This window comes from Zootermopsis nevadensis, unplaced genomic scaffold (assembly GCF_977971745.1).
Source record: "Zootermopsis nevadensis isolate Lab colony 2312 unplaced genomic scaffold, Znev_1.0 Znev_ptg000001l, whole genome shotgun sequence".
NCBI classification, from domain to species: domain Eukaryota; kingdom Metazoa; phylum Arthropoda; class Insecta; order Blattodea; family Termopsidae; genus Zootermopsis; species Zootermopsis nevadensis.
Genome location: NW_028259133.1, coordinates 1,452,884 through 1,474,533, shown reverse-complemented (window position 1 = coordinate 1,474,533; position 21,650 = coordinate 1,452,884). Strand labels below are relative to the sequence as shown.

Sequence of the window (21,650 nt, the reverse complement as noted above, 5' to 3'; positions counted from 1 at the left end):
GCTGCATGATATGCGAGTTAACCTCGCTGAACTAACACAAGCTAACCCCATGCTCTGCGTGTACTGCTTAGGAAGGTCAGTGAAGGACACTGGAGCATCAGCAGAGATGTGTGACAGACTTGAGGTGACACCAACGGTCCTCCACAGTGAAGCCCAGCAGCTGTCCTGTCGTAAGATTCTTATCTCATTCTCCTGTAATTCTTTGCTTTTACTGCACTTGCTAATCTCTGCATGCTGCACATTCCTGGCTTTTGCAATTGTTAAATTGGCCATTAAAACGAGAAAGTAAACCCATCTACACAAATATCATAATGTGTGAACACAATATGTTGTTTATTGTTATTTTGCATACGGATACGGAATTCTGTTAAATACCTTTGCATATTTTATTACTTTATTTGATTCTTCTTATGACTTAATTTAAATTACATTATTATCAGTAGTTACTCTGCGTAAGCAATATGCTTTAGATTGAAATTAATGTTGATATTGTGTTGAGACAGTAGTGTAATGTGGTGTACACAGTCTCTTTGCAAGACTCCATTCTGAGTGAAACTGAAATCTTTCCAGAAAGAAAAATTTTGGGGTTAGAAGTTAAATTTTTTGCAGTTAGGACTGTTCTAGAACTGAATATTTGAAGCACTATTTTAACCACTTTCTTTGTTATCCTGAATTAACTCACATTACTTGCAATTTTACTGCAAAGAATATTATCCTGATTTCTTTCATACCTAGTAATAAATAATTTGACCTGTTTCTTGCTAGTTAGTGTAAATTGAATAGCAGTGTGCAGGGAAGATGTGCCCCTTTTGTATTGTTGCGTAGCAGGTGTTGGTACATTATTAAGTGATCATGGTGAGATATAGAACATTGATGAGTGGGAAGACATATTCATAACATCATAATATGAAAGCATTTTTATTTTAGTACAGTTTGCTAATGGGAATTTTTGGTAGTAAAAGATACACCATGAATGATAGTAGTTACTGATGAGCATATTAATTCATTGATGGTCTTGCAAGGAACAAGCAGCTGTCTTTAAATAAAGAAGTAATCTTTTAAAATGCAGTTAAGAATAAAGAAAATCAGTCTTTTGTGGCAGTAACTATGATCTGTAGCTTTTATGTTTTGTCATCCTGCTTCCTGATAGTGAAGAAGTTGCTGCATCTTTATTATAAAAGATTGAAATTTTAAAATTGAAATTTGTGGTCTCAAATGTCAAAATGTGTATTTTCATTGAAGAATTCCGTCTTCTGGGTTGTTGCACTGTGTAGTCTGGTCGGTGTTAACCAACGTTTCAGAGGTCATACTGCCTCCGTTGGTTAACATCGACCAGACTACACAGCGCAACAACCCAGAAGACGGAATTCTTCATACCCACCGCTGTGAAAACCTCAAATCCTACATGTATTTTCATTGTTAATCGTTCCTACATTCATACTTGATTGACTAGTTGTGGAGACTCAGTTATGTTTATTCATCTTTAGACTCCCAATTATCCAAGTTGGCTGGGAAATATATTTTCCTGGGTAATTGAAACCCCAGATAATCCGCAAATATGAAAGAAAAACACGGAAATGTAACAAATATGTAAGTGTATTTACAGGTATAGACTAAAATTTTTCAAATATTTACTAATAACGCAGAGTATTTTGTATAAAATTGAATACAGTACATATACCAACTGTTTGTTTCAGGATTCCAATGGATTTCTGTTGTCATAAACTTCAGGTTTTAGAAACAGTTGATTTATGTTAATACATTAAATAATGTAATTGTTGTATTTATTTCATTTTAAATCTTCTAGCTTTTACAACAGATTTTTCAAGTTGTTTTTTAATTTTTGTTTAAACCAGATAGACTCCAGTTAATCTACCCCCTTGATAGTTGGGATTCTACTGTATTTACTCCTTAAATAGATTTCTAAACATGTAAGAAAGGGACAAGAAACGTAATGTGTAGATTAAGTTATTTTGAAGTTTGTTTCAAATCTTTAATCAAAATTTTGCAGTGTAAGACATTTCATAAATGTAATATTATCAGTAGACTAGAACAGTTTGTTGGCAAAAAAGATGTTTCAGAGCTGCACTTTCCTATATGTGGACAGGTTCAGCAGCCTCTCTGGACCCATTTTCAGATTCTCCAAACAGTTTCATAAGACCAGTGAAACGATGGGACAGTGACATAGAGATTATTAGCAATCCCAGCCAAAGCAGCATTGAAGTGCTCGATGAACAAGCTAGGTAGGTATGAAAAACTTTGGTAGAGGACCTTAATTTGTAATAGGAAGTATAGGTGGTGGTGTTATCAGTTTTTATGTGATATGAAGTACTTAATGCACAGAAAATAAGGAACATAAGTAACATAATCTAATTATGGTAGACTGCAGGGTGGTGTTACTCCTGCAAGCAAGCAGTCTTCAGAGGAGAAGCAGATGGCGCCAGTTGCAATCCTAGCTGAACATGCAGTCGTGCCAGAAATGAGCAGTCACTTGGTCTCACGTACTGGTCTCACAGAGAGCAGTTCCTCCAGTAAGTTTACATTGACAAATATATGTTCACTTGAGCATTTTGTACACATACGCTGTAAAGTCTGGTAATTAAAGTTTATTGTGATTTGGGTTATAGTATATTTTTAATATATGTAGTAATTTCATCTTACAGTGTGAGTTGCATTTGTGACTGTGTAGGTTCCCTCACTGACAGTGTATGCACAACATATGAAATTCACTCAGAATCGCAGTCATTGAGACCAGGAGTCGTGGCAGCAAAATTAGAAGAGAATGTGATTACTCTTGATGACAGAAATAGTTCTACTGATACAAGAGCAAATGGTGGAATGGGTGAAGCAGCTGATAAATTTTCAAAGCATTTGCTAGATAAACCTGAGCATGAGGATGAGAGTACAACAGTTCTGTCCAAAATGTGTGAGGAGAAATCAAGTTCGCAGATGAATTATTCCAGCATGCTCGAAGGTGAGAAAGTTAGCAGTTAACATTAATTACATTTTGTAAGGGGTTTATAGTTCTTGCAGTGCGAACTGGGTCAACAGTTTCTTTTCATAGTTTAGATTACTTTAAGTTAGTGTTTGGGTTGATTTTATTCTTTCTTAGGTTCCTGTTGTGATGGATGGTATGGATAAAGGCGTTGATTTGTCTCTCCTGTATGCGTTTCATGTACAAGGAGATTACAGTTACATATCAGCTTGCAAACCAATAGAATTTTTCTAGGTATATTTATTGATGTCTGTGATTTTAGAGCATTGGTGAAGGAATTTCAATGTATTGACACATTTTTTCACTTCAGTTACTTTTTATTTTGAAGTCTGGAGGTGTATATTACAATTGAATATTCTGTCTTTCTTGATTTTTAGTTGTTATTTTTATTGTCTAGTTTATTGGTGAACTGAGTGCAATAGAACTAATGAACAGTGTCATGCATTGTGGAAGTCTTTTCCAAATATTACTACTCACTTGTATTACTTTATTTTACCAAAGTGCTGACCTGCTAATTCTGAGCAAATGTTACTATGTTGGTTACAATATTATAGACACATGACAGTAATGTTGGCTTCATTCAGTAATATAATATGATCGTTTTCTTCTGAGTTGGAAGTATAACTAGCTCCTTTTAATATGGGGCCCTGAAATTTAGTGTGGTGATAAATGTTCAAAATATACCATTATTTAACTTATTTTGAGGTAATTGTTGTGTCTAATGTAAGTAACAGTGTCATGAGTACACTATTAGTTTCTCAAGGACTCTGCTTCATGGAGTTTCTCTGTTTCATAGTGGTAACTAATGAATGGTTAGAAGTAGTCAGTGGAATTTTGTATGAGTTGAGGTCATCAACATCAAACCTGAAGGTGGGTGCATATGTCCAAAACATTTAGAAAGTGTTTTTAAAAAAATGACAAGTGAACAAGCATCAAGTATCTAAAGAACACTGGGATGTTGCACTACAGAATTGGATTATGACAACTTTTCGAGTAGTGCAAGTAGGACTCCAAATTGTGTATTTCTTAATTTATAGTTGCTTCTCGTGTCGCTGAGTAGATTTAGTTTCTTTTTAAAAAAAGTAGGCATTAGAAGTTCTTCCTTTAACTGCTATGGGGTCCGCGCGGTCTGAGGCGTGGGCCTTGTGCCGTTTGGTCGCTGGGACCGTGGGTTCGAATCCCACTCAAGCCATGGATGTTTGTCCGTGTTTTTCTGTGTTGTGCTGTCCTGTGCACAGGTATAGGCCTTGCGACGGGCCGATCCCTCGTCCAAGGAGTCCTACCAAATGTCTATAGGTCAAGCCAACGAAAAAAGTTGGGACCCGCAGTGCTCAGGCACTTGAACAACGGGTCATTCCCAGTATCCTTTAACTGCTTGTTTATTTGTATAGTTGTCATTTAACATTGTCTTGAATTTGTAGGCTTGCTGCAGAGTGTAGGATCTAAGCTGTCTTCCAGGTCCTCAGAGAAGGTTCTTGATTCGTCTAATAGTAGAGAGACTGTCACTGGAGGAAATGACATAGTCAAGTATTCGTATACAGATTTTGCTGTTGTTGATCACCGTGTGAAACTCCATCTGTACTTGCATGTGTTTCATCAAGAGCAGGAGGAACTTTTGTTTCTTCTTAGGGTAAGTATATTTACTGTTAAGGTTGCAGGAAATGTTGCCATAAAGAATTTATAGTGTGAAGTAAATATGCAATAAAGATACAAACTTGAGAATGGATAAACCACTTTTGATGAAATTTATATTGGAGAATTTTTATTAAAAAGTTGTCCGTTTTAATTTAGGTCGGACAGTTTTAACATCTGCTTTATGTAAGAGCTTAAATACTTAATTTTATTAACACTAGGGCATTCTATAAGAAAACAAATGCTTTGGTTGTTTCAGCAGAAAATTGAAATACAAATGAAAGACAGTTTTGATTGAGTTTAGATTGCATTTAAGTCAGATTTCTTTTGTCTTTTGTGTGGTTGTTTATTCATTCAGTATATAGTTCTCACTTTACACTGTATTTATAATTTCATTGTAATTTGAAGAGCATGAATGTTTTTATGCCATTTGTGTTTCTTTCTGCTGAGCGTACTTGTATAATTTTAGTCTTCTTATGCATGGTATGAGGTATCAGAGTTGTCACTTGCTCTCAGAATTGTAATTTACCATAATACTTCACTGAATATCTAAATTTGTACCATGTTATTATTTTAAAATATGAGTTCTAGTTTGTATAATTATGTAAAAGAAACAAGCATAGGAATACCCATTCATTAGAATGCTTGTAACACCATGTCAGTCACAAAATTTCAAAGGCTGCACCTTAGCAACTATCATTTTAAGTTGTCAATACAAAAGTTCCATTATATAGGAGAAAGTATCTGCTCTATTGAACATGTGTATATGCTTGCCTTAGTATCTTAGTTTGTGGTAATCGTGGAACCAATACATTTATACAGGCTCAGATTATACCACAGTCATCACGTTCATCATACCCTGGCTGCCTTGTCATGTCAAGTAGGAATGTTTATGTGCTTCAGATAACTGGTGAGGAAGGGTGAGTACAAGTACTGCAGCAAGTAACATTAGTTAATAGGGAAATTTTAGAGGTAGCATTTGGTACATATACAGGATAAGAAAATCTGTGCATAATCTTTACTTAGTGTGATTCCGTGTACAAAAATGTACAGAAAATCTCATACAATGGATGTAATCCATAGTTTAGTTTTGGGATACATTTCACCGTCAGATGGGGCAAGATAACAAAGGATTATGCCCAGCCAAGGTAATGAAAAACAACGTGGACATTGAAGTAACTAAATGTATTCATTTATTCCTTATTACACTGTGTGTCTCATACACAATAGGTGTTTGAACAAGTGTCATGCATTTCAAGGAAGAAAGCAGTGTGTCACATTGTATTTTCCTGTAGACACTGCAGCATGTTGGCAGCAATAGTTTTGACAGCAGTGTGAAATCTTGCTACGAGATCTTTGATGCTCATGGAATGGACTGTGTATGCCTGATCCTTCAGGTGCCTCAGGAATAAATCAAATGGAGTGAGGTTAGGCGACTAAGGAGGCCATGCAATGGGCCTTCCGTGTCCATTTCACCTCCCAGGGTATGTCATGTCGAACCACCCTTGGACATTCTTACTTTATCACTTAGCTAGGGATGCATATTTAAGAATCCCTGGCAGAACAGTTTGAAGAAAAACACGTCTTTGAGCATCCAGCCAGCATGATATTAGGTAGTGGCCCGCAAGGATGTCTTCCACAATATCAGCCCATGTGTTTTATGTTGAAGTGAACTTGACATCCATGTGCACTATATCATGAGGATTAGCCCATGATCGAAGGTGGCTGTTGTGCTCGTGCAGGCGTTTGCAGAACTGTGTCTGTAGATATTTTCAAAGCTGATGTTGGTTCTATAGATTGTGGTATGGAAGTCCAATGCTTCTGGTAGCTCACAGGATCTCATTCCACAATAGGAATTATGGCATCTTAAGTGGCTAGCATCCATACGCTGTGGATGACCTCCATTGTCATGTGAAAGAGGTGTAAGAAATCTTGTCTTCCAAAGATGCTACTTTAGTCATGTAAACAAATTAGTCTCTGGATAATGTCATCCAGGATAATAAATGAATTCCCATGATGCAGATCCAGCTTGGCTAAGACAGGTAACCAGGGTTAGGAGCATGTTATATTATTCTGTAACCCTTTGATCACAGCTCTTCCTCATTTGCACTGCACATCTGCACTTAGAGAATAGTTACTACTACATTACAAGTTTTGTATATGGTCGTGTACAACTAGCATTGATGACATCGTAGCTGGATAACGTGTTGCCCCGTTTGTTGGTGGCATGCATCTCAAAAACTAAACATCAGATGACATATGTTGTTTGACATTTGCTGCACTATGGAGACCTTTTATATAAACGTTTTCAACCTGTACACTGCACAGTTATATATATTTTTAGAAAGTTATATGTGTTTTGTCAAATTTATGGTTCTTCACCAGTTAGTGCTAAAACAGATCATGTGAAAATATGGTGTGGGCTGAATTCTACTGAAGATGGCTGTCTTCTGGGTTGTTGTGCCTGTAGTCTGGTAGAAGTTTGCTGACATTTCTTGTCCAACTGAAAGACAGCATCTCAAGGATTCTGTATCATGGAGTTAGTTAACATTTGTCATAATTTTACTATATCATTTGATGGAGACACACCATGGTGGTCTAGCGGTTAGAACGCTGGTCTTGTAATTCTGGGGTCTCGGGTTTGATTCCCGGCGGTGCCCGAATTTATAACTTGTGTTGGGCAAGGCCGTGGTCTAGGCAACACGGAGTTTTCCTCCGTGGCATCCCAACAATTACTCCATTCACACACAGAAGAAGACAATGGCAAACCACTTCTGGATCATCTGCCAAGAACATATATGAACAGGTCCCAGTCCGAGAAAAGGATGGAAGGATCCTGTTCATATGGACCTGTCGTCAGACAGAACACTAAATAATAATAAGATGAGGTGGTCCAGCGGTTAGAACGCTGGCCTTGTAATCCTGGGGTCTCGGTTCGATTCCCGGCGGTGCCCGAATTTATAACTTGTGTTGGGCAAGGCCGTGGTCTAGGCAACACGGAGTTTTCCTCCGTGGCATCCCAACAATTACTCCATTCACACACAGAAGAAGGCAATGGCAAACCACTTCTGGATCATCTGCCAAGAACGTATATGAACAGGTCCCAGTCCGAGAAAAGGATGGAAGGATCCTGTTCATATGGACCTGTCGTCAGACAGAACACTAAATAAATAATAAATATTTGATGGAGTTAACAAAATACACAGTTATAGGAATACAATGTTGGACATTGTCCACTGTCTGGGGTTTACTTGATATACATAACATTTAGAGAGTTGATTCTTCTCCAGTCTTCAGGTAATTGGTTGTCATTAAACTGACTGATTTATCATCTTTAAATTATTCTTTGTCACAGAGGTTGGGATTGAACCAACTTATGAAATGGTGTGTATCTCAAGCAATGCGTATATAAACAAATCAGCTGTACCGTTGTTGTGTTGCGTGTGTGCAGGGATGATCCGGAGCTGTGGCTTCGCAAAGTAGACAGTAGTTCTGTTGAAATGCTGATAGTGTTGTTCCCGTTGATGTGGCGGCAGGGAATTGGCATGGAGCTCATGCGGGAAGGTGGAGAGTACTCAAGTTTCTTATTCATCTTTCAAGATCAGAACCACACTGTCAACTTCTTATCTTTTCTAACAGGTAATATATTTATTTATAGTTCATTTAATTTGCTGAAGTCTGATAATCTGAAAAATCCCATTCATTCACTCATACACCTGCATTGAACATATCAGTTGTGTGCCATTGTGTGGTTAAAAATGCCTTGTATTTGGGAGGTTCCAGGTTTGAATCTTATTTCAGAGACTGGCTATCCTAACTCAAGTTCTTTGTGGAATTCATAGTTCATTTAGACAAATACAAAATTGGCCATGGTCACTACTTTCCACGTATTTTGTAGTTCATGACTTGAGCAATCGTCCTACCATTTAGTGACATATAAACTATGAAATGGAAATAATATCATTAAATAACCCAAAATCAGTCTGTAATTTAAACTGTAGAGTGTTCTCTGTTCAGCTGAAATATTTGAGTTCCATGAATATCGTTACATAGAAGTTACACTGTGCTAGTCATTTTCATTCTTCAGAAGCTGTTATTGATAGTTTTTCCAGTGAATGAATGTAGGATATGGAATGCATTGGGCATCACTTGCATCTGTGAAATACTAAACCCTTCCTGCTCCTCGCATGTCCAAATGTGAGAAGAATGAATGAGATGACTAATGATTTGTTACTTTATCATCAGTATCTGAGTGTAATGTGCAGGTGTGGAATTGCCAGGACAATGCAGATTGGAGCATGAGGTAACAGAGAGTCAGAACCTTGCAGTGGAACAGCTGCTGCTATCTGCAGCAGCTGGTGATGATGCTGACTCAACTGTATGTTCTTGTGCCGTGTCATTCAGTTGCAGAATCCAGAAAAACAAAGGTAGGTAGGTAATTTTAAATTGGTATTGTATAAGCAATTGTTTGGGTCGCCTTTGTCAAGTGTCAAATTCCAGTGCAACAGGCTGACCTGTGTTATTGATTTTACAGCCTACAAATTCATTTGGATTTAGCGTGTATATAATATGTTTTCATGATTTTTACATACAGAAAACAAGGAAGTTGGTATGGGAGCCATCATAATTACAACAGACCTCCTCCTTATGATGGATAATTTACAGTGGTTATTTCCAAAATCAGATCATGCTATGCAGACCTACAGTTCTCAGAAGATTAGTAATCTAATAGAAGTTGTGAGTATAGAAAAATGCAAATATCTTTACATAGAAATTTTAACCATAACCTTCATGCATTTTTAAATAAAATTTTTAACAGTGAACATTAAACATGCTGAATAAACAAGGTTTATGTTATTCATAATGCCCGACTGCTCAGTTCATTGATTGAACATGAGTAAGATTTGGGTAGGTGTGAATACAGTCATTTACTGCTGTGAGCTAAGTGTACAGGATGAAATTTTAGAATTCACTGATAAAAGCTATGTATCCAACTTCACGTAGAATTCTGATATTTGTTTAGACTAAATCACAATCAAGATTGAAATTATTGGTTAATCCTTTCAAAGTAATATTTTTATATGTCTCATAATTCAGTATAAGTCTGTAAGTCATACAAACATTAGTCTAGTGAAGAGGAACCAGTGGCCTACTCGATCTTCTGGTGGTCCTAAGAGTGAATTTTGCTAATGGAAAACTAAAACTATTGAATTTAAAGTAATCTTCCCAAATTATTTTTATAGGAATATAGTAACATTATTCAAAGTAAAGGAATTTTATTTTAAAACCAAAAAATTGTCATAATTGAGCAGATATTCTATTGGTAGGTGTTCATGATATTTAATATTCCATTATTTCAATAAGATGAGATACACCATTAGCAGTTATTTTAGTACACATCGCAACACTTTGGGAAAGTAAGGTGTACCCCCCACCATGGTTTGAAGTGTTTTGATTAACTAAGCAGACTTGGTATTAATTACCAAGATATTTTATTAAAGGAGATATTAATTAGAACTGAGTTTTAACTGTATACAACTGAAAATTGTGAAATTAATGTTCTTGTTAACATGAAATTGTGCACCAGTGTTTCTTCCATACACAATTAAGTAACATGTACTTATGGTTTTTTACAGGAGATTGAAGATCATTGCCAAATGAATTTGCATTTCCTTGATGAAGCTGCAGGCAGTGATGAGTCTTGGACCTTGAAACTTGGTACTGAATCTACCATGAAGGCCTTAGTGTCAGCCATTAGCATACCATGGGAACAGTTATTCTCTGTCCCTCTTCAAATTGTGAACAAGACTGTATTAGTTGTTCCCAACTGAGTTCTTAAGATCATTAATCTTGTGCCTTATGCTGGTGTTTGTAAACATGAATGCTTTCTGTGTATTCCCCAGAACTTATAATTAAAAATGGGAGCAAAATAGAAAAGTAGATTTCTTTTGGAAAGTGTATTTATAAATATATAATTTATTTCTAAAACCTGTTTAAGCTGTGAGTGGGTTCACCATAGACATGTTTGTGTAGACTTATATGAGTTATGTTCTGAGTTGCAACAAATCGAGTATTTCACGATTTCCATGTGTGTTCTAATCACTTAATGTAGCACTGTCTTTGTTTTCGAAGCTCAGGCAGCCTCTCCCCTATGCTTCTCCAATAAGGCAGTGACAGCGTTGCTGATGGAAGCTGAGTTGGAAGATTATACTCACACTGTATCTTACAATGATGCTAACATCTTTGTTCATCTTCTTTCATATGAGATATTCTGACACATTAGTTTCAACCGCAGTGTACCACAAAGAGACAACCAGCAGAAAGTGGTGTGTGACTTAGCAGATGAGGATGAGTTTTCTCTACTCATAGTTCACATATTTTCATGGGTTTTAGATCCATTTGCCACGCCATAGTTTGTTTGTACAGTTCAATTTCTTTAATAAAATTGTAAGAACTGATGTATTTTATTTTTGCTTCGTGGAAGGTTATTAAAAATGTGAAAGAAATTAAGTGTATATTCTGCGAGTATGGCACTAAAATGAACACACAAAATAGCAATTTTCCTCCTGACTCCTTCAGATTTAAATGAAATTTGGTGCATTTATAAACTGTGTGGAAGGAAGTAAAAATTGTCAATTTTAGCTCTCTTGTAGTTTTATTTTATAACAGGCATTCAGAATTTGAAAAAAGGGGGATGGGCATGTTTTGCAATGTTGAAGCTTGTAAAAGTTGATTCAACTCTGATTCTAACTGAGCTAGGGAGTCTATTTAGGGCTCATTTGAAAGCTAATGAAATTCTGGTTCCAATGAGTTGTTACACGTGAGATTTAATTTAAATCAGCATCTGGGTCACCAGAGTTGACCGTTGACCATGAATGGCTAAAAATACGCACCTTTAATTTAAAAAATATGTCATGCATTATTTAATATTCTAACAGTGCTTCAGATTTCAAGCTAGGACTGCCATGTGATCAGGAGTTATAAATTATAATGCCGGGATAGCTCAGTCAGTATAGTGACTAGCTACGGGCTGGACGGCCGGGGTTCGATCCCCGACGGGGGCAGAGGACTTTTCCTCTAGCCTCTGCGTCCAGACCGGCTCTGGGGCCCACCCAGCCTCCTCTACAATGGGTACCGGGGTCCTTTCCCGGGGGTAAAGCCGGCCGGGGCGTGATGCTGACCACTCACCCCCATCTAGTGCCGAGGTCAAGGAAGAGAGAAGCTATACCTCCACTCACCCCAAACGCCTACATGGCGTATAGTGGGACAAACTTTACTTTTTACTGTAAGGCCACTTTGGCAGCTCGCAGGATTAGATGTATGCTGATACAAGTCTAGACATATTTGAACTTGCATGTACATACACATCCTAGCATTGCTTCAGCCTTTGTGTAAGACAAATGTGCTCAGGTTAATTTTAAACAAATGGCCACAATTGTTTTTTAATGTAATTATACATTTGTGACCTACTTTTCATCAGTGTATTCAGTGATAGAAGTTGATATGGAATCTTGATTGAAATTTCTGCATGTTGTAATTCCTTTTGAAGGAGTGGGACAAAGCACATACAGGACAAATATGAGAAATGTCTTACTGTGGATGATTAGTGTTTTTCCTCATTTGACAAGTAAGACAAAGTGTGTGTTAAATGCCATAGAGAATTAAGTTGCAGTCTGCTGTTGTTGAAATACAGGGTGATAAGCTCAATGTCAAAGGAGTTCTCAAGGACAGTGATGATGAAGAAGAAGAAGAAGACTGTCTTGAGAGAGAGAGAGAGACAGTTTGCATTCACTCAGTGATATTTTGCAGTGTTGGCAATCACCAGTTAAACTAAAAAGTTCCTGATTATTATAGCGACAAAAATAGTAGATATATTACAGGAAGAAACCTCACAAACTTATCTAACAAATATCAGGACCATCAACAGATGATTCAGAAATAATGCAACAAGTGAGGGAAAAGTTTCTTGAGACTATAAAAAAGGAATCATCAAGAGTGGTGATGGAGCCAGCCATGATCCCCTTAAGAAAGAAATACATCAAGGAATTTTAGGTGATGTCCGTTACCATTATTTGAGAACTGACCCAATTCATGCCAAGTCTTACTTTTTTCAGCTGTAAATCATAACTCAGGTAACTACTGCATTAAGGACATACAGTGTAACTTCGATATAACGCGGGTTTCGGGGGACACCTTGAGTACCCATGTTATGTGTGAAATATGTAAAACATGTAATCATATGGGGGGACATGATCACAGCCGTGGTGTATCAAGATTCCACTGTATTTGAATAGTGATAATGGGACTGAGCAGTATACAGTAAAACTACCATCAACTAGCATTTTATGTAAGGCATTTAAAAATTATCGTGTACTTCCCATTGCTTTTATCGAAAAACTTTCTTATTTCTTTATTCGTTATTGTCGGTCTTATTTTAAAGTGCATGTGTGAGGCAAACGGCAGGACAATGTAAGGATAAATGACATACAGCTACAGGAGTGATGTCCTGGGCCATCACCCCTTTCTCCAACATTTTCAAGTTTTACTCTAGTTGTAGCTTGTGATTGTGCCAGAATTACCAGCACATTTTGTGGGTACTTTGATGATTCAAGGTCCTCACAATTTTGAATTCGCGCCTAAAATGGAACTTGAAATTCAGTGTTGTGAATAAATAAAAAATGGCTTCATAATTCTGTTGTCTGGATATGGGTCGGACGAATATTACCAGGCTACAATGTCGACAGAGGCAAAGATTGGGATCCTTCAGGGATTATGCAGTCAACTCTTGTACCTAAGTATTCATTCTTTGTCCAAAGGTTTGTGTAACAGTGTTGTCACAAGCTGAGGCTATATATATTGTAGAATGATCGAATGAACAGTGAATAATGAAAAGGAAGGAAGCGGTCGTGGCCTAATATGAAGAAGTATCTTGGTATATGCCTGAAGGCACTGAGAAAAAGAGCTCGCACTTATGAACGAACATTGCCTTAGCTGGGAGGGGGGCTAAGTTCGCTTTGAATAAACGCGCTTATACAGTTTGACGTCTAATGTAGTGTCAAATGCATGATATATTATAGCTACATTAGAATGAAATACTCTGTAGTTAATGTTAAGGGTATTAATGGCAGGAATATAATAGGCTTTTTGGTAGTTTTTGGAGGAATTGTTTATGTATATATAATTTTTTATCTACGGCATGAACGAAGTTGCTCATGACAGATGGTTCCTGTATTATGACTGGCATTACCAACATGTTCGTCATTGATTCATTACCAGAATGATGTTGGTATTAATCTCTCATGTGGAGTTCGGAGAGCTGTGTTTGGGAATATAACCTATTACTATGTACGTCCACAGTGTACATCGTTTCATTTGACTGCATCTTTCGTGGAGGTTCTTTCATTTTCCTTACGTCACCACCTATGTAGGCAATCCATGGTCATCGCTTAGTATAGAACGGCGAAGGGCTCCGTAGTTAATTCCGCGATGATTATGGTGGGTGTGGTATAGATATATGGACGTAGTGACCTATTTTCTCGTTAATCTGTATAAAGAGCACCTGACAAGATTAACATGGTTTTCGAATCAATTGTAGCAGACCTACTAAATAGATTTCTTGGAGATTATGTGGAAAATTTAGATCACTCTCAACTGAAAATCGGTATATGGGGAGGTAAGACAAACAGCAAGTTGATTTTCTTATCGTATTGTTATAATTATTTGTAGTATACTGCAGTGTGTTAGTAAAAAAAAAAGCAGCAAAACAAGCATATGCTATTTTCTTGACTGTGGCGTGCTTTGTATAATGATAAGCGTTCTGTACTACATTTATTTGCCACTGGACGAATATTGTTTTTTATGTCCAACACTTTGCAGGTGATGTGGTCCTCCAGGATTTGGTTTTAAAGCAGAGTGCCTTGGACGAACTTGATCTCCCAGTTAAAACAGTTTATGGAACCCTAGGTATAACAGTTATATACTAAAAGTTGCAAAACATTGTATTTTATTTTGATTGTGTATTAATAAACAAACGTTATCAAACCTGTTAGTTGTCAAGAAATAAAATGAAATGTTTGCATTCTACCTGTAGAATCATTAGACTGTGTGGAAGAGTTTGGGATAAACTGTACTTCTTTTTACTGGTAGCATATTGTGATTTAAGCTCGTGAAGAATTTATAGTTCTGTGAAAAATTCAATATGACTTCAGTTTACAGTATGTGTAAACTAGGAACTTATGCATTTACTTTAGAATTATTTTATTAGTATCAGTGCAATTTAGAAATTATTTTTTTTAAATCTTAGGAAAATTAGTGTTGAAAATTCCTTGGAAGAACCTGTACAGCGCACCTGTAGAGGCATCAGTGGAGGGTCTTTTCTTGCTGGTGGTTCCTAATCAGGAGGTGAAGTATGACCCTCTTAAAGAGGAGAAGTTGGCTCAGGAAATTAAGAAATCGGAACTCCAGAGGATTGAAGATGCCAAGAAACGGGAGAAGGAGAAAGGTGAGGAAGGAACTGTTTGATGCATAAATTATTATTAGTGTAATTGGATGTATTAATAATAATATGCTAGATGTCCTGTGTGTTCTGGTAATCCACAGTGATCAACATTATGTTTAAGTGCGTTTGTAAATGAATCCAAATTAATGGCATTCATATATATAAAATTACTGTGTTGACAAAAATATGACATAGGATTTATAATGTTATTTGTAGGCATGTTTGGGATATTTAAAACAATTTTGGAACTTATCTCTTAACTTGAAATTACTTGATTTATCATAAATTTTCCTAACTAACTAAATTTCCTTAGTCTTTCACAGAATCACAAGCGTTTACAAAATTCTGAAAATACAGAATTGTTTGAAATTCATGTTTCCACCTTGTTGGTTAGTTATTAGACGCAAAGCAGTGAAATGTTTCTTTTACTTATATTTGGTTTTTGGCTTTAATGAAATTAAATTTTACATCCTTTTCTACTGACTTTCAAGCCTTGATGTGAGTTTTTATTACTTGGGTAATTAATTAGATACAGTATTGCCACTATTCAATGGTTATTTACAATATGCAGCTGTGAATACTGAAAGTTGTACAGTGATGTCCAGTTGTTGCTTGTTTTAAAACAAGCAACAATGAAAAGTAATGGAGGAATATGGCTGAGATTACAGTAGAAAGCCAGAATGGGGAAAAACAGAATCTGACATTATGAATACTGATTGTTTATCTATTATAAAAATTTGTGATTCCTCGTTGTCATCAAAAAATGACGTCATCAACAATGTCAACTTATGTTTGTTTATACTCGGCATTGTTGTGTTCCACAACAATGCCGAGTACAACACAACAATCTATCTTCTTCTACTATAAAAATTTGTGATTCCCCGTTGTCGTCAACCAATTTATCGTCAAAGAATGACGTCATCAACAATGTCAACTATAAACTAACTCGGCATTGTTGTGTTCCACAACAATGCCGAGTTTAGTGTCTTACTTAAGATTTTAAAACGCAACCCCCCCCCCCCCCCCCGAAGGGGTTGGTTGCTTTTTAAAAACTTGACCAGCCCCTCCGAGGAGCTCCGAAAGGAGCGTTCTGCCCTAGTATATACAAAAATTTTGAATTAAGTTTTATGTTTGACTTCCCTTGTAACATTTCATAATATGGCATTGTTACACAATTACAGATAAACCTAAACCTGATGACACATTTGTGGAAAAGCTTGCAACACAAATCATCAAGAATGTACAAGTGAAGATTACTGACATTCATGTTCGATACGAGGATAAGGTGACAAAGCCGGAACAACCTTTCTCTCTGGGCATTACCCTCCATAATCTCTCTGTGCACACAACAGATGAGAATTGGAAAGCATGTATTGTGCAAGATGCAGCTACCATGATTTATAAGGTGAACAGTTTTATATTCTATACTCGCTAAAGACATAAAAATGACTGTGATTTTAAATTTTGTCCCACTGGATGACGTGACTGGAGCATGAAGCTGACAGCTCACCTCAATGTAGTACTGAATTTATGTGTGTACGTGCTTGTATGTAACAATTAAGTGCACAGAAACTTTCTTCTCTCTAGTTGTCTTCACTATATTCAGTCAACAATTATTTTACTTTTGCGACTAGGCAGTGATATCGACCACATATTTCATCACGTAATGAACACACATTTCACTTCTGGGGTGTGACAGTGCCGTCTTGCAGATCTTGTGATGCCTTCCATGCACGCTGAATCCTGTCACTGCGTGTTGTCACTTGTAATTTTCTTTCATCCAGTTTCTGTTTGTCATTGCATCTGTAGTGTAGAATTCCTTTAAAAGGTTCAGGAGATGGCAGCAGTAGGTTGACCTACCGATCCTCTAATACTAGACTCTTTTTCGTCATGGTATAAGCCAGATGTGATGTGGTATATTTTTAAACTTGCAGGACTCATTTTCAGTACATGGCCTTCACACTTTCTGAAATAATTTTTTTTCTTGAGATTTTTTATTTATGTTTTGATGGTCTTAGCTAAAGAGGTTATTTATCATTTTTGGTGTGTGCGCGCACGCGTATATGTATATATTTCTTTTGTTGACTAATATTTTTTATAATTATGCTGTATTGTACATGTACTTACTTAGGACACTTACACTTCTTCAGTGTCTTGAGTATCTGCGGGTTCCAACTTTCATTGGCTTTGATCTATTAGACAGTTGGTAGGACTCCTTAGATGAGTGATCAGCCCATCGCAAGGCCTCTACCTGTACACAAGACAGCACAACACAGAAAGACGCAGACAAACATCCATGCCTTGAGTGGGATTTGAACACATGGTCTCAGTGATCAAGGGGCACAAAGCCCACGCCTCAGACCACACAGCCAGTGTGACGACATTGTACATGTTGTGAAGTTAAATTAGTCTCCTTTGATTTTTTTAGGATAGATTGATCCCTACTTTATTTTTTCTTTTAGGTTTGGGTTATCATCCAAAATGACTTTAGGATAGTATTGACTTGTTTCTAATTGTTAAGAGTGTGTGATGATTATGTGTAAATGGGAAAGCTAGAGGAATCCAAGTTGTGGTTTCTACCCATCTTTCTGTCGTCATGATTTGAATAACAAGGTGAGAGCTAACGCACAGTGTGGTGAGAAATAAAGATGAATGACAGATGTGTGTTTTCGGGGGTGGGGAGGATGACTGTGAAGAATTACTTGTAATCACTTGTCGCATCTGCTTGTTTTACTATAAACATTCTTAAATTGATATTGCATCAAATAAAAGTAAATTCTATAATTGTAGAGTTCCGATGTACGTGCACATATTTAAAATCATATAGAAAGAAAAGCTTGAATAATACATTATAACTGCCACTGTTGGCATAATATATATTTTTAACATCTTACACGCTGAACATTGCAGTCCTTGGGAAATTCTGGCCAAGAGATCAACTGTCGTGACTGACGTTTCTTCATGGTGTTTTCCAGTCCCTGTGGACAAATGGTGGATAGTGCCTTAAATGAGGCTGTGGATGCACTATTTACTCATCAGTCTGTCATGTAGTGTTTTACAATCTTAGGAACTGAAAGCATTAACTAACTAACTAGGATTAAATAACAAGTAACATGTCACACAGTTAGTGAACATTGTGTTTTTTTGTCAGTTGGCACAGTTTGTACCCTAATGTAGAACACAACAAATACTAGAAGGAAGCAAAGAGTCTTTAAAGTAGGGTTTTACGGACATAAGTTCTTGAAATCTGCTTTCTGCATGATTTTGACTGCTTGCCCTTGTTTCAGGTGTTAACTCTGGAAGCGTTTTCTGTGTATTGGAATCCTCAGTCTATATTCTTCTCAGGTAAACCATCTGAAGAAATTAAGAATTTGTTTAAACAAGGAATATGCACAAAAATGGAGCAACCAAAAGGTTATAAATACAGTAAGTAATTGAATAGTTCTACAGTTTCTCTTTGTGCATTACTTGTTATTAAAAGAAATATAAAATAATACATGTTATCTGCGTTTTATATTCAGCGTGTTATTTTTATGAGTACCAGGACTGATATTTATTGTGACCATGTAACTCACGCTTGATTATATTGAGTGTGGTGTGTTGTTTTGTTGTGTCTTATTGTTCTTGTTGTGCCTTATGTTTTTTGTGTCTCATTGCTTTGTTGTGTCTTATTGTTCTTGTTGTGCCTTATGTTTTTTGTGTCTCATTGCTTTGTTGTGTCTCATTGCTTTGTTGTGTCTTATTGTTCTTGTTGTGTCTTATGTCTTTTTGTCTTACTGTTTTGTTGTGTCTCATTGTTCTGTTGTTTCTTATTGTTTTTGTTGTCTTATTGTTTTGTTCTGTCTCATTGTTCTGTTGTTTCTTATTGTTTTTGTTGTCTTATGTTTTGTTGTGTCTTATTGTAGGACCACTGCCACCGGGTAAAAACCCAATTGCAGTCAAATAAATAATAAAAAAATAATAATATGTATAAACAGATGTGTATCAAAGTGAGTGGGGGGGGGGGGAGTTGATTATTTGGTAATTGTATTTATGTGGGATGGTAGTTCCAGTGCCTTCAGAGATTTAAAACTGTTCCCTAACCTGATGGTTAATAGTAATACACTGACGTGCTGTACCAAAGGATTTACTTAAAGTTGACCTTATGAATGCTCTTTCCTTCATTTGCCGTTAAGAAGCTAGTTTTGTGACCGTTGATTACATTAGTGCTGGAGCCCATGTTGAGTTGGCCATCATTTTCATGTATGATCTAAAACTTTCACAGTGAACTGAATTAATAAAATCCTCTTCGGCTATGAGCCATGACAAAATGCTCAAACCAATAAAAGACAATGTGGGTCTAAAAGTCTCAGGTATACCGTGTACCCTTCGTTGTGGCATGGTCTGTGTGGGACAGACTGGCAGAATGAGATATAAAGAACGTATGAGACATATACGTCCGGGCCAGCCAAAGAAGTTCTCAGGGCACAGCTTTGATTACAGTCACATCTCCATTCTGGACAGGTTAACAGGATACGTAGATCGCATTGTAAACGAGGCCATCGAGATCAAGCTTCAGTCCATAAACTTTAACCATGTTTGTGGCTTCACTTGGTCCTGGTACCCAGTCGTAAATTTGCTGAAGCAATACAGAGATCCAGAAATTTGGAAAGAAGGCCATGTAAAGCAATCATGTGACACCACCCACTAGCCTCCTGTTGATATCCGTCTTCTGGGTTATTGCGCCGTGTAGTCTGGTCGATGTTAACCAACGTTTCAGAGGTCATACTGCCTCCGTCATCAGGGCGATGAGTATGAAGATTTCTGTCTTCTGGGTTGTTGCGCTGTGTAGTCTGGTCGATGTTAACCAACGTTTCAGAGGTCATACTGCCTCCGTCATCAGGGCGCCCTGATGACGGAGGCAGTATGACCTCTGAAACGTTGGTTAACATCTACCAGACTACACAGCGCAATAACCCAGAAGACGGATATCTTCATACTCACCGCTGTGAGAACCTCAAGTCTTACATAGCCTCCTGTTGTTTGATGCCCGGATCCGAACACGGGCCCATGGCGGGTATAGATGTGGAATGGCCGGCTTTCACAGCAGTATCAGATGCCCTGATTACAGGGACACATGGTCCCTGAACGGTCAGCAAGCTTTTATCATTTGAGATGGCTGATAGCCCATGAGGATTTTATTAACGTAATTTCCACCACTGCCATTGTGAGTTTTTGACAGGTGAAGTTTTCATTTGCATTTAATGCGCTAATGTGGTTTCTCAATGCTCAAATATGACATTGTCACATAAAATTGTTCTAAGACATATTTCCACTTAGCAGGTTTGATTGTTTGTGTATAGAGCAGTGTTGCCAAATCAAAGGAATATGAGATTTGAATATCTCATAGAGGCTAAGATGTACATTATGATCTGATTTGTGATGCTGTGTTGATTTGGAGATGGTTGCCAGAGTTTTGGAGGAACATGTTAACCAAAATATTAATTTCTTCTGAAGTAAAGTGATATAAAGTAAATTAAAGCAAAGCGCTTTATCTTAGCGTGGTTTGACAAACCACGAAGAATGCTTACATCTCACTAGTCACACGAACAGACATACAAGATTTAATGGAATTGTACTGAAAAGGTTGTGACTGACTGTGTGTATCTCACTGTGTGAGCTACTGCGTGCTGAATACCGACTGTCTGAGCAGCTGCCTAGAAAAATACTGTACCTTTTGCTGAACCTTAGTGCTGAGCACATCTTATGTTTTGTGAGAATGAAAGCTATTTGGGCTTTTGGACGTTTGTATACGAGACATGTATTTTAAGCTAGAAGTGTCCTAGTATTTCACTCATTATGTTTGGAATAACATAATTTTTTTTTTTATCAAGTGCTTGGTCCAATCAATTCATCAGCACAACTGCAGTTGAATCCAAAACCAGAATATGATGGCTCAAACTTCAAAATACCAAAAGCCAGGCTTGCCTTGGAGATGGAAAAACTATCAGTTGGTAAGCATTATTACTAAACAATGTTTTGGTCCTTGTATTTTGAAGAAATGAAACATGAATTTTTATTTAGGATGCTGCAACACTGTTAAATTAGTTTATGAAATGGGCGATAAATATGAGTATAATTTCAAGGAATATCACTATTATTAAGTACATAGAAAGTGTTATCTGGTATTCTTCTGTCAGTAGTAGCTCTATGTGCACACAAAACTATTAAGTATCATCATTGTAAATGTTGCTAACCAGCTGCTCACCATTTATTACATACTGGAGGAAAAAGTGGATTAAGTACAGTGGGACAGTACATTATCTATTTATAGATTTCATGAATACATCATTAGGTACATGAAAACAAGGAGAGGTTGGAATTGTATGGGACATTTCAGTGTCCAGTCTATGCTGTTGATGTTGAAACTCTATTGGTTAACAAAAATAATGAGTTTGATTTAAAAGTAAACATGGAAAAGAGTTATATGTTCATAACTAATCATCAGACTGTAGGACAGACCATAATATAAAGGTAGTTAATAAA

General features: G+C 36.9%; 2 protein-coding genes across 15 annotated transcripts in view; both read left to right on the top strand.

Moving 5' to 3' along the window:
* Window positions 1-11,085, top strand: part of LOC110840241 (serine/threonine-protein kinase 11-interacting protein) — a 37,038-nt gene extending 25,953 nt beyond the window's left edge. For 4 of the 7 annotated variants that reach the window (XM_087347613.1, XM_087347651.1, XM_087347452.1 and 1 more), the window contains exons 11-20: window positions 72-170; window positions 2,108-2,243; window positions 2,383-2,531; window positions 2,690-2,974; window positions 4,417-4,625; window positions 5,450-5,547; window positions 8,079-8,266; window positions 8,893-9,054; window positions 9,222-9,364; window positions 10,264-11,085. In XM_087347613.1, coding sequence (XP_087203739.1) covers window positions 72-170; window positions 2,108-2,243; window positions 2,383-2,531; window positions 2,690-2,974; window positions 4,417-4,625; window positions 5,450-5,547; window positions 8,079-8,266; window positions 8,893-9,054; window positions 9,222-9,364; window positions 10,264-10,458 — 1,664 coding nt within the window. In that variant the 3' untranslated portion in view covers window positions 10,459-11,085. The remainder of the gene's footprint in view (window positions 1-71; window positions 171-2,107; window positions 2,244-2,382; window positions 2,532-2,689; window positions 2,975-4,416; window positions 4,626-5,449; window positions 5,548-8,078; window positions 8,267-8,892; window positions 9,055-9,221; window positions 9,365-10,263) is intronic. The other 3 variants (XM_022085136.2, XM_087347575.1, XM_087347537.1) reach the window with 3 other exon arrangements.
* A 2,803-nt stretch (window positions 11,086-13,888) lies between these two features.
* The window catches only part of Vps13 (vacuolar protein sorting 13C), an 88,672-nt gene continuing 80,910 nt past the window's right edge, over window positions 13,889-21,650 (top strand). For all 8 annotated transcript variants that reach the window (XR_015534697.1, XR_015534692.1, XR_015534731.1 and 5 more), the window contains exons 1-6: window positions 13,889-14,300; window positions 14,504-14,590; window positions 14,931-15,128; window positions 16,307-16,530; window positions 18,413-18,551; window positions 20,999-21,118. Coding sequence is in view for 3 of the 8 variants with exons in the window: in XM_022084563.2 (XP_021940255.2) it covers window positions 14,201-14,300; window positions 14,504-14,590; window positions 14,931-15,128; window positions 16,307-16,530; window positions 18,413-18,551; window positions 20,999-21,118 (868 nt within the window). In the remaining 5 variants the exon portion in view is untranslated. The remainder of the gene's footprint in view (window positions 14,301-14,503; window positions 14,591-14,930; window positions 15,129-16,306; window positions 16,531-18,412; window positions 18,552-20,998; window positions 21,119-21,650) is intronic.